This window comes from Nicotiana tabacum, chromosome 22 (genome assembly GCF_000715075.1).
Source record: "Nicotiana tabacum cultivar K326 chromosome 22, ASM71507v2, whole genome shotgun sequence".
Taxonomy (NCBI): domain Eukaryota; kingdom Viridiplantae; phylum Streptophyta; class Magnoliopsida; order Solanales; family Solanaceae; genus Nicotiana; species Nicotiana tabacum.
This window is the reverse complement of record NC_134101.1, coordinates 188,847,521-188,859,649: the sequence shown is the minus strand read 5'-3', so window position 1 is coordinate 188,859,649 and position 12,129 is coordinate 188,847,521. Positions and strand designations below refer to the sequence as shown.

At 38.7% G+C, this 12,129-nt stretch overlaps 1 protein-coding gene across 4 annotated transcripts in view; it reads right to left on the bottom strand.

Annotated features, from left to right (window-relative positions):
• The window catches only part of LOC107825691 (uncharacterized), a 46,518-nt gene that overhangs the window by 17,865 nt on the left and 16,524 nt on the right, over positions 1-12,129 (bottom strand). For all 4 annotated transcript variants that reach the window (XM_075245104.1, XM_075245105.1, XM_075245106.1 and 1 more), the window contains exons 11-16: positions 6,673-6,759; positions 6,090-6,209; positions 5,889-6,017; positions 5,672-5,769; positions 5,262-5,385; positions 4,190-4,297 (exon numbers count right to left, since the gene is read on the bottom strand). In XM_075245104.1, the coding sequence (XP_075101205.1) occupies positions 4,190-4,297; positions 5,262-5,385; positions 5,672-5,769; positions 5,889-6,017; positions 6,090-6,209; positions 6,673-6,759 (666 nt within the window). The remainder of the gene's footprint in view (positions 1-4,189; positions 4,298-5,261; positions 5,386-5,671; positions 5,770-5,888; positions 6,018-6,089; positions 6,210-6,672; positions 6,760-12,129) is intronic.

Genomic DNA, 12,129 nt, shown 5'->3' with positions numbered 1-12,129 from the left:
CGGCAACAAATCTACTATAGAGCGTTACAGGCAAGTCGAATACAAAGACAAATCACAAGTTTGCCAACTAATCAAGTTAAAACATGAAATCATTCATGCGCACAATTTTTGGAGAAAGGATTTGTGACAAAAAGCAGGACAGTAACCGTGACCATCAGAAGAAACAATTAATGAACTCTGGGCAGATATAGAATTAGGTAAAGGATTTCAAGATTAAAATGTTACAGTTTATTACATTAACGAGACTCTGCAACGTTAGCCCAGACTTGCAAAAATGTTTTCAGTGTATTCTCTACCAGTAGAAGGCGTTTGATTTAGTGATAGAGAACTCGAGCTTTCAGAAAAGGGATGAGCGCTTGGTTACCTTCCAGAGTACGGCAGCCAAGACCCCAAATCGATTACCTCCTTCTTAGGAGGTGTGATAAAGGTCTGTACGCTGACTGTAAGGTTATCCCGAGTGAGAACCTCGCGACCCAACATAGGATTTTGGTGATGGACTTGGACATCGTGATGATGAGGAAAAAGAGGGTTGGGTGGGGTCGTTTGAAGATCAAGTGGTGAGTCTTGACTAAGGACAAGGCTCAGGAGTTGCAGGAGAAGATGCTGGCTGTAGGGGCTTGGAGGAGTAGTGGGGACATGAGTGGTATGTGGACGTGGACGGCTAACTGCATTAGGGAGGCTGCGAGAGAGGTGTTAGGGGTCTCGAAGGGTTACGCCGGCGGCCACAAAGGGGACTGGTGGTGGAATGAGGAGGTCCAAAGGAAAGTAGAAGCTAATAAAACGGCACATTTGAAGCTTGTAGATAGCACGAACGACGAGGAGAAGAGGACCAACAAAGAAGAATATAAGAAGGCAAAAAAGGAGGCGAAGCTAGCGGTCACAGAGGTTAAGACTGCGGCATTTGCTCATTTGTATGAAGAGCTGAGGGACAAAGGCACAGACAAAAAATGTTTCGGCTGGCCAAGGTGAGAGAAAGGAAGGCTCGTGATTTGGATCAAGTGAGGTGCATCAAAGACGAGGAAGGAAGAGTTTTAATGGAAGAGGCATAAATCAAGCGAAGGTGGCAGACTTCCATGAACTCTTGAATGAAGAGGGGGATAGGAACATTGTGTTGGGCGATTTGGAGCACTCCAAGAGTCATTGTGACTTTAGGTATTGTAGGCGCTTTAGTTTGGAGGAGGTCGTGGGGTTGTGCGTAAGATGAGCAAGGGCAGAACGACCGGGCCATATGAGATTCCGGTTGAATTCTGGAGGTATGCAGGTAGGGTTGTCTTGGAGTGGCTGACTAGGCTATTTAACGTTATTTTTAGGACAAAAAAGATGTCCGAAGAGTGGAGGTGGAGTATGATGATCCTGTTGTACAAGAACAAAGGTAATCCAAAATTGTAACAACTATAGTGGTATCAAGTTGCTCAACCATGCTATGAAAGTTTGGGAGAGGGTGGTGGAAGCGAGGGTTAGGAGGACTATGTCTATTTCCGAGAATCAGTTTGGCTTCATGCCAGGATGTTCGACTACAGAAGCCATCCATCTTGTTAGGAGGTTGGTGGAACAGTACAAGGATAGGAAAAAGGTATTTGCATATGGTGTTTATTGACCTAGAGAAAGCGTATGACAAGGTCCCTCAGGAGGTCGTTTGGAGATGCTTGGAGGCTAAAAGTGTTCTTGTAAAGTACGTTAGAGTGATTAAGGACATGTATATGGAGCTAAGACTCGGGTGAGGACAATGGGAGGAGCCTCGAAACATTTTTCGGTTGGGCTAGGGTTACATCAAGGATCTGCATTCTGCCCGTTCTTATTTGCCTTGGCGATGGATGCACTAACGCGTCATATTCAAAGGGAGGTGCCATGGTGTATATTATTCGCTGAGGATATAGTACTGATTGATGACACGTGAGGCGGTGTCAACGATAAGTTGGAGGTTTGGAGACAGACCTTAGAGTCTAAAGGTTTCGAGTTGAGCATGACGAAGACAGAATACTTAGAGTGCAAGTTCAGCAGCGTGACGAGGGGAGAGGAAATAGACGTGATGCTTGACTCGCAAGTCATCCCCAAGAGAGGTAGTTTCAAGTACAGTCAACCTCTTTATAACAGTCTCGTTTGTTCAGATATTTTTTGTATACACCTATAACAGCATTTGACGTTTAAATATTTTTTGGCCGTTACAGATAAAAAATTATCCAAATATCAATTATTATTATTTTCTAATATTACATATAAAAAATAAGAAAATTATTCAAATTTAAAATCTCAAAAGATATGCGTATTTCACTAGTTAAATATTGAAGAAGGCTAACATATTATTAATAAATTCATAACTAAATGATAAAGATTTAAACTCTAAGGCACACGTTTAAAGCTACTTAGAAAAATAAATTCTTTCAAGATTAATGGAAGAACTTTGTAATTGTGGCTTGTTTCGTAGATTTCATTCTCTTACTAACGATATAACGCTTGAATTGGCGAAGATTCGTGTCTAAATTTTCAGCAAAAAGGTATCCAATAGCTTTCACTTGAAGACAATCTAAGAGCTTAAAAGTCAAATCTTCGACGTAAATATTTTTTGGCATTTGTCCAATGGAAAAGATATCATGTGCAAATCTTCAAACCTTATGTCTTATGCAAAATAGAAACTTTGTGCAATGAAAAAGATTGTTTGCATATTTTTAGAATTATTATTAATAACCTTAAAGATTCGATATGGCTGTTATAGAAGGGTAGTTTTACAAAGAGCACTCTGCTATAAACATGGTTTTTGCTATAAAGGTAAAAACCTGTTATAGAGAGGTAAAATATAACTTAAAAAATTGATTCTGAGGAAAACTTGGCTTTTATAGTGAATGGTCATTATATAAGGATGTTGTCATAGAGAGGTTTGACTATATCTTGGGTCAATTATCCAAGGGAACGGTGAGATTGACAAGGATATCACACACCGTATAGGGGCGGGGTGGATGAAATGGAGGTTAGCATCTGACGTCCTGTGTGATGAGAATGTGCCACCAAAACTTAAAGGTCAGTTCTACAAGGCGGTGGTTAGACCGACTATGTTATGGGGTCTGACCAGTCAAAGAACTCTCATATCCAGAAGATGAACGTAGCTGAGATGAAGATGTTGTGATAGATGTACGGGCACACTAGGTTGGATAGGATTAGGAATGAGAAAATTTGGAAGAAGGTGGACGAGGCCCCAATAGAGGTTAGGATGCAAGAAGTGAGGCTTAGATGGTTCGGGCAAGTGAAAAGGAGAAGCTTAGATGCCCCAGTGAGGAGGTGTGAACGGTTGGCTCTGGCGGGTATGAGAAGAGGTAGAGGGCGGCCTAAGAAGTATTGGAAAGAGGTGATCAGGCAGGACATGGCGTGACTTCAGCTTACCGGAGACATGTCCCTTGATAGGAGGGTATGGAGGTCGAGGATTACGGTAGAAGGGTATTAGGACTTAATGTGTTTCTTTGGTCCATTCCAGGTTTATTAGAGTTAGTCTACTAGTACCTTGTCGTTGTTCTTAGAATGCTAGTATTAGAGTTGTCTTTGTACTATCTTCTGCTTCGGTTTTCTAGTACCTTCATTGTTACTACTTGTTGCTATTGTTATTGCTATTGCTTTCTTCTTTCTATTTTGTCTGGTTCATCCATTGTTGGTATCATTTTCCTGGCCTTGTTGATATTTGCTTGTTTCTATCCTTCCTCTCTAGCCGAGGGTCTTTCGAAAACAGCCTCTCTACCTTCCCAGGGTAGGGGTAAGGTCTGCGGACACATTACCCTCCCCAAGACCCCACTTGTGCGATCCCACTGGGTTTGTTGTTGTTTGTTGTTGTTATTGTTGTATTCTCTGACAGTAACATGAATGCAAGAATATGAGGAAGAACACAGTGGATCAATGGCCGGAAACTAAGGGTAAACACATAATCAAGGGCAGACAAAAGGCAACAGTAATGAAAGAGACCATTGAATGGGAAGGCTAGGCAAGCATGATTAAGTAGCGGCAAAAATTTACATCACTCACCAACTATAATTTAAACCTGATGAAGGAACAAGTCAAAAGGCCTTGGGCATGGATTCCAGAACAGAGTAACAAGTCAAAAGGCCTTGGGCATTTAACAAATTCCACAAAACAAAAGAACGGAAAGAAAAGGAAACGACAAACAAAGAGAAAAACTAGAAGATAGAGAAAGTTCTAATTAGCTTACAGCTGCTTGGGATGCATAGGTACGATGATCCTCGTAAACCACTTTGACTGAAGGGATGTTGATTACCGGTAACTGAAGCTTTGGAACCTCATATGTTCTGCCTGTTTGCTTCAGAATATTACAAAATAAAAGAATAAACAAGGACAACTTAGCTTTCGGATCAAGAATGATAATGACTAAAAATTGGCAACACAACTAGATGAGAGGAAAAAACCAATCTCAACAAAACTAGATGAGAGAAAAAACAGAACATATGTTAAACTCAGTGCATGTTTCACACATTTGTCGACTAATCCATAAATAATTCAAATTAAACAGAAATGGCTGTTACAAACCAAGATTAACTGAAGTCAAAATCAAAATAGAGCTATGAATTTATATTAAGAGAACTATTCCACATGTCAAATTTTTTTCTCAGTGTACTTATCTAAATAATATGATCAGATTATTAAGATACATATCCCAACTGAGAAAGAAAAACTCAACATTGTGGATACTTATCTAGATAATTAAAAACATAAGTCAAGAAAATTGTCTCGGGCAATGCTGAAGCTAATAAATACTAGCACACCAAATTATCTTCGGCAATCTTTAGCAATTACCATTTTTTTAAAGCCAACAGTGGGCTAAATTAAACTGCTCAGTTTAAATCTAGAAGCATCACATCCTGCAATCAAAGAATTTTTTTTCCTCCCGGTTTGTGAATTACTATATAAAGTCACTAGCATCTAACTTCCATTGGTTGTTAAATATAAATTTCATCTGAATTCTGTTTCTAAGTCCTGATTGTTCAAAAGATTAGAGTCAGTACACGGCAATTTAATCTCCGCAAGGAAAGTAAGCAACCAGTACACCTGTAAATCCAGAACTCCATGACCTTTTAACTGGTGACCTAATGATTCTGTGATATATAACCAGTTTGACTGTATAGAATAATATTTATCAACAAATGCACTAACAACATTGTTTTGAAGTTGACAAACTTTCCAGGAACCAACCAGGTGGGGAGTTCATCGGTAAGACAGAGGCTGTAAGAAACAGGAGAATATCAGGACGCAAAACTAGTGCTTACCTGAATTATCTGAAAGAAATCCTTTAGGAATAACTCCTGTGTCGTCTTAGATTGATGACCACAAGCTAGAACCTCCAACATATTTTTAACAGCAACATCAAAGATCCCCAAGAAACCATACCACCTGAATAAAATGACCACCTTATTACATTGCCCCCTATTTCCCTAATGTTATTTAACTATCTTTAATGATTGTAACAAGTAACAGTGGAGGGAGGAGATCTTTTGCTAGATTAGTACAAGGATATGCCATAACCAAAGGCAATTAGAGAGTTAGAGGAAGAAGGACATCAACAAGTAGCCGTGGGGACAATGGTTTCAACTGCTTTTCTGAGCAGTTTATCTGTAGACAGGACTATTACAATCCAAGTACGATTTTGCAATAAATAAGGAGGTTGTTAATAACTTACTTCCCTATGTGGAAATGAACATGGTCTCTAATGTGCCTCCATGTAGTTCCTTCAAAAACAGAAAGGGCGCCTTTGTATGTTCGAATTGCATGTTTTATCTGATAATGGAGACAGAAGAACTAGTTATACTCTAGATCACAGCAACTTTTTGAAAATGGTAACAAGAAGATCACAGCATTTTAAGCAGCTATATGCATGATTGGGTGAGAACAATTACCTGATCACATTTTTTATACAGGTCCCCAGAAAGAACAAGATGAAACCCGTACTTGCGCAACATGGGGGGAGTGGAAAACAAGTAACAATAGGATGCTTGCTCGAGCATTACTGCTGAATGGAGGGGTTCCTAAAGAATAAACCTCTTCAGAACAGGAAATAAAGATTGTCATCCACCAAAATGTCAAAAATTGGGCATTACCTCACCAGAGATACGGAAGTATACACTGGCAGCCTCCTTATACTGATCTCTGCCCTTCAACATCTCTACCCACCATAGACCACAACGTGTAGCATTTCTCTGACCCGATGATCCGATTTTCTGCAAAGAAATTATGTGTCATCGATCTACCAAAACCATACAAAACCTTAGATCATATTATACCAATCATATAAGGCCAATAATAAGCCAAAAAGTACAAAAGAAGCAGCAACAATAATAGAAAAACACTTAATCCAAAATATCATTACCTAAATAAACTACAAAGAGTCCAATAAAACTTACTTTTGTCAGAAGTTGTTACGTCACTTAAAGAGCCTAACACGCAGACCTTATGAAAAATAGGTTTCTAAACAATTAGTGGCAGTGAATACTACCATCTTTTCCTTGATTTTCAAAAAATTACTTTTATACCCAGAAATATTAAAAATCGTTAAATACATTCTCTTCCTTTTTTCTTTTTTTCAGTGGTCGCTGGTGAAGAAACTAAAAAGACAACTGAAGTAAAAGTGACAGACCAGAGTATAGTTGATATAACTGACACAGAAGAGGGATGCGTACATACTAAATATGTGGTAAATGCATTCTCCATGCAATATTCACCATCCTTTCTCGACTGATCCAACATGAAGTAGGTCAGTCCCATCATTTCCTGCAATATGAAAAGAATGAGTAGAAAAACGTTAAGGGCAAGATGCATCAAGAAAAGCTTGTAATCACAAAATTCGATTTGATATCTGTTTTAGGCATTGTTATTGAAAGCCCTCGCATCATCCTTTAAAGTAATGCAAAGGGAGAGGTTACTGCTTCATGGGCGAAGCCAAGCGCTTTTAAAAAGTGTACGCTTAAAACAAGGACACCAAGGTGATCCTAACAAGAAGAGTTGATTCTTTGAATCTCAACTTTGAGGAATTGGATTAATATCAGCATTCTCGTAAAGTGGATGTTAAAATTATCTATTTTCTTTGCAATTTGATCATTATAATACTCTATCCGTACATTTTTGGTATTTTTAAAATTTTCTGTAATTTGTGCGCTTCGTTTCTTGCTTTTCGCTTCAAGCCCCATGGGCCTTGTTGCTTTTATTTGTGCTTCTTACCTCTAAAAACATGGTTGTAGGTGAGAACACAATGGAAAGGTTATAAAACCAAACAAAGAATTAAACAGAAATCTATCATGCATGTCCTTCCTATTATTCCAGTTGATTATAGATGTATGCATATCTGTATCTATATTACATTAAAAGTATGAATCCCTAAATTAAAAGAGTTAAATTACTTTAATGCCCTTCTTAAGTCTAAAACTACCCTACTTAAAAAAAGAAACTAACTCTTGGAAAAGGGAAAACAAAATAATGCATGCAGAAGAGTTGCCACTCTTTCAAAACCAACAGCAGCATTACTTAATTAGGCGACAAGCTTTGGCAATATCAATTTATTCACAAGGAAGACAAACATGGCTTCTTTCTTCTACACGCTTTTTTCGATCAATGCTTCATCGCTTTTCATCATTGTGCTTCCATAAAGAAATTTCATGTTGCCAATTCACTCAGTAAGCCAATCTCTTATCTTTGTACAGCTTCTATAAAATATATGTTAATCGAATTTCTGTACAGCTTCAATAAAATATTATTTTTATTCAACAACATTTCTTTATATGTCCGTCGTGGTAAAAAAAGGAAGCTATGGTTTCTTAAAGACAAAGCAGAAACTTTAAGACGTGAAACATTTGCCAGTCGACATTGCACATATTCACATTTAAAGTGTGTTTTTGAAGTATCTAAAATAAGGAAACAGTCAAGTTGAATATTTCATATATTAGAAGAACTATTGTCGTTCGAACAATACTTTTGTTGAATTGAGGTTTATGTTCAACACAATATTAACGACATATATACAACACATAATGGTAAAACAAAAAATGAACTTAAACAAGTGAAAAAGAAAAAACAAGTGAGAAGAAAAGGAGAGAGGACACTATGTTGAAGACAAGCATGACTCCAAAGAGGAAGGTAGTCTGGAAGTTCAAAATTTGGTCTTTCACATGAATTTTCCAGAGTCTAGCTCGAAGAACAGGGGGAAATCCGATGCAGCAGTTATCAATGAAGGTTAATATTATTTCACAGAATGTTAGGGGATTGAATCGTAGGGATTAAAGAAGAGTTGTTAAATTGCTAACTGAGAAGTGGAAGGCGGATATATGTATATTGTTTACAAGAATCCAAGCTGGAAGGGGATGTACAGGGATTTGTGAAACAACTATGGTCAAATAGATGGGTTAAATTTGGGTGTTTGGAGGCCAGTGGGAATAGGGGAGGAATTCTAGTGATGTGGGATAGTAGGGTATGGAGAGGGAAAAGTGATTAATGTAGGCTACACGATTACTTGCAAGTTTGATTCTGTGGTGCAAAAATTTTGATGGCATAAGACTGGGGTATATGGGTCTCATTGCAGAATCGAGAGAAGGAATGTTTGGTGGGAACTAGCTTGCATCCAGAGGAGCCTGTGAAGGTCCATGGGTTATTTGTGGGGACTTTAATGTAACAAGATTCATGGAGGAGAGGAGGGATTGTTATAGGGTAACAAGAGCTATGAGGGATTTCACTAAGTTCATTGAGGACTTAGAACTCTATGATCCCCCACTTCTAGGGGGAATCAAAACTTGGAGCAAGAGAGAAAATTCACGTACTTCCTCAAGGATTGACAAATTTTTGTTCTCTTTTGAGTGGGAAGATAAAAGTAGTTGAAATGAGGATGCTGAGATGGATGTGTGGGTACACCAGGAAAGACACGATTAGGAACGAAGTTATTAGGGACATGATGGGAGTAGCCCTTGCGGAGGACAAGCTGCGGGAATTGAGGCTGAGATGGTTCAAGCATGTGAAGAGACGAGACATAGCTACTCCGGTTAGAAGGTGTGAGAGGTTGACCATGGCGGGTCTGAGGAAGGGCAGGGGTAGGCCAAATAAGTACTGGGATGAACATGTCATTGTTTCAGCTCACCGAGAACATTACCCTCAATAGAAGGTGTAGAGGTCGAGAATTAGGGTTTCTCTCCTAGGCTTACCAGTAGTACTAATACAATTTTTGTATCTTTTTATTCCTGGTTCGTTATATTACATGTTGTGTCATTCGCTTCCGCTACCCTATTACCTTGTTGTTGCACTTATTTGTTGCTTTATTTTGACTGTTTCTACTTTCTTGAGCTGGAGGTCTACCAGAAACAGCCTCTCTATCTTCCTAAGGTAGGGCTAAGGTCTGCGTATACATTATCTTCCCCAAACCCCACTTGCGGTTGCACTGAGTTTGTTGTTGTTGCTGTTTTGAGCAGGATGACTGTTTCTAAAATATCAAGCAATCTGTTCTTCCTAAGGTTGCCTCTGATCATACTCCTTTATCTCTACAATGTGGTGACTGGGAAAGCAATAAGTCCTGTTTCAAGTTTGAAAATTGATGGTTAGGGACAGAGGGATTCAAAGACAAAATAGCAATTTGGTGGTCCTCCTTCAATATTCAGGGCAGACCCGACTTAACACTTGCAAGGAAACTCAGATTGCTTAAAGGCAAATTGAGAGAGTGGAACATAGCACAAGGGGGCAATCTGGAGGTTATGAAAAAAAATTGCTTGAACAAGATCCTGGAACTCGATTTAGCACAAGAAATCAGGGACCTTGACAAAGATGATTATTACAGAAGGCCGGTTTGCATATGGAACTGGAACAGATTGCTAAAAACGAGGAGTTATCTTGGAGGCAAAAATCTAGAGTTCAATAGTTAAAGCAGGGAGATAGAAATACCAAATTTCTTCAGAGTGTGGCTAATGCTAACAAGAGGTTCAATATTATTGATAAGCTAATTATTAACGAGACTTTAGTTGGTGATATGAATGTGATTAAGAGGGAGATTCTGGATTTCTACCAGCAGCCGTACACTGAGCCGGAAGGTTGGAGGCCTGATTTTGCATGCCAGGATTGCGCAAAAATTAATGAAGAAGAGGAATTATGGCTACAAAGAGAATTTGATGAAAATGAAATCTTAGAGGGTCTCAAGGCTTGCGCACCAGACAAAGCACAGATGGGTATACCATGGGTTTCTTCATTCATTGTTGGTATGTGGTAAAAACATATTTGGTTAAAACTTTTCAAAATTTTCATTCTCAAGAATATTTTGAAAAAAGTTTCAATGCTACTTATGTAGCATTAATCACTAAAAAAGTTGGAGCTGAGGAATTGATGGATTACAGATCTATAAGTCGTCATCTCAAAGGTACTGACAGAGAGACTGAAGATGGTGATTCACAAGCTGGTAGATTCTCAACAAATAGCGTTTATCAAAGGTATCAAAGGTAGACAGATTATGGATGCTGCTTTGATTGCTAATGAGTGTGTTGATTCGAGAATCAAAGGCAAGATTCCTGGGATTTTGTGTAAACTAGAGATTGAAAAGGCTTATGACCATATTAAATGGATCACAGTTAGGTTCTCTATTCTAGTAAATGGATCTCTAGAGGGATTTTTTCATCAGAAAGAGGATTAAGGCAAGGTGACCCTTTGTCACGTTTCCTATTCATCATTGCAATGGAAGGTCTGAACGGTTTGATCATGAAGGCTAACCAGGAGGGATCGTAAAAGGTTTTAAGGTTTTAAACAACGTTAGCAGCAATCTGGAAACCACTCATTTGTTATATGATGATGATTCTCTAATTTTTTGTGATGCTGATGAGGAACAAATCAGACTCTTGAGGATGATTCTATCCATCTTTGAAGCAATTTCAGGCTTGCATGTAAATTGGAGAAAGTCACAGATTTACTCGGTGAATGAAGTCCCCAACATTCAGAGACTTGCTGGAGTTTTAGGTTGTGAGGTGGGGGTGTTACCAACCGCTTACCTGGGTTTACCTTTAGGAGGAAAAAATAAATTTGGAGTGGAGTGCTGGAGAGGTGTGAAAAGAAGCTTTTGAAGTAGAAAAATAACAATCTATCATTAGGAGGAAGGGTCACCTTGGTGAATAATGTTTTAGATTCTCTTCCTACTTAGAAAAAAGACTTTATTTATAAAGTCCCCAATAATGACTTTATTTCCTTTGCCAGTGAATATAGAAAAAAGACTTGATAAATTGAGGAGAAAGTTTATTTGGCAGGAAATAAGGAGAAGAGGGGTTTTCATTTAGAGAACTGGAAGACCTTGACAAACAGCAAGAAGGATGGAGGATTGGGGATCAGAAATTTGATACATCACAACAAAGGTTTACTAATGAAATGGCTATGGAGATTTCTAGTGGAGGCAAAAGCTCTTTGGAGACAGGTAATTAAGGAGAAGTATGGGGCAGAGGGTCTCTGGTGTACAAGAAAAATTTCTACCAGTTATGGGGCAAGTGTTTGGAAATATATAAGATCTTTATGGCTAGCTTTGAAAAGCAATGTCAGCATAAAAGTTGGTAATGGTGTCAAGGCCTTTTTTTTTGGAATGATGACTGGATTGGAAATGGTCCTCTCAAAGACAGTTTTCTACATTAGTTCAACTTAGTGCAACAGCCCCAAGCACGGCAAAAATTTTACCTTCAGAAGACTTCTAAATGACTGGGAAGTTGCTAGAGTAATTGAACTTTTAAATCTTTTGGAAAGTTTCAAAGGCACTACAGAACAAGAGGACAGTCTAGTGTGGGAAAGAAACGGCAGCGAAGTTTTCTAGGTGAAGTCCGCTTATAGGGTGCCAAACAAGTCTGGATTACATCATACTGGGCCTTGGCATTGGAAGAACATTTTGAAGGTGAACATCCCTTTCAAAGTGGCATGTTTTTGATCGCTAGTGGTTAAGGAGACTGTTTTAACACACGATAGTTTGGTGAAAAGAGGAATACAGTTATGCTCTAGATGCTTTATGTGCAGGAGAGAGATGGAAACAAACAGTCACTTGTTTCTACATTGCAGAGTAACCAGCAAGTTGTGGCAGCTATTTATGAGTTTGAACGGATTAATCTGGGCAATGCCCAGGACAACTGCAGATATGCTAGCATGTTGAAA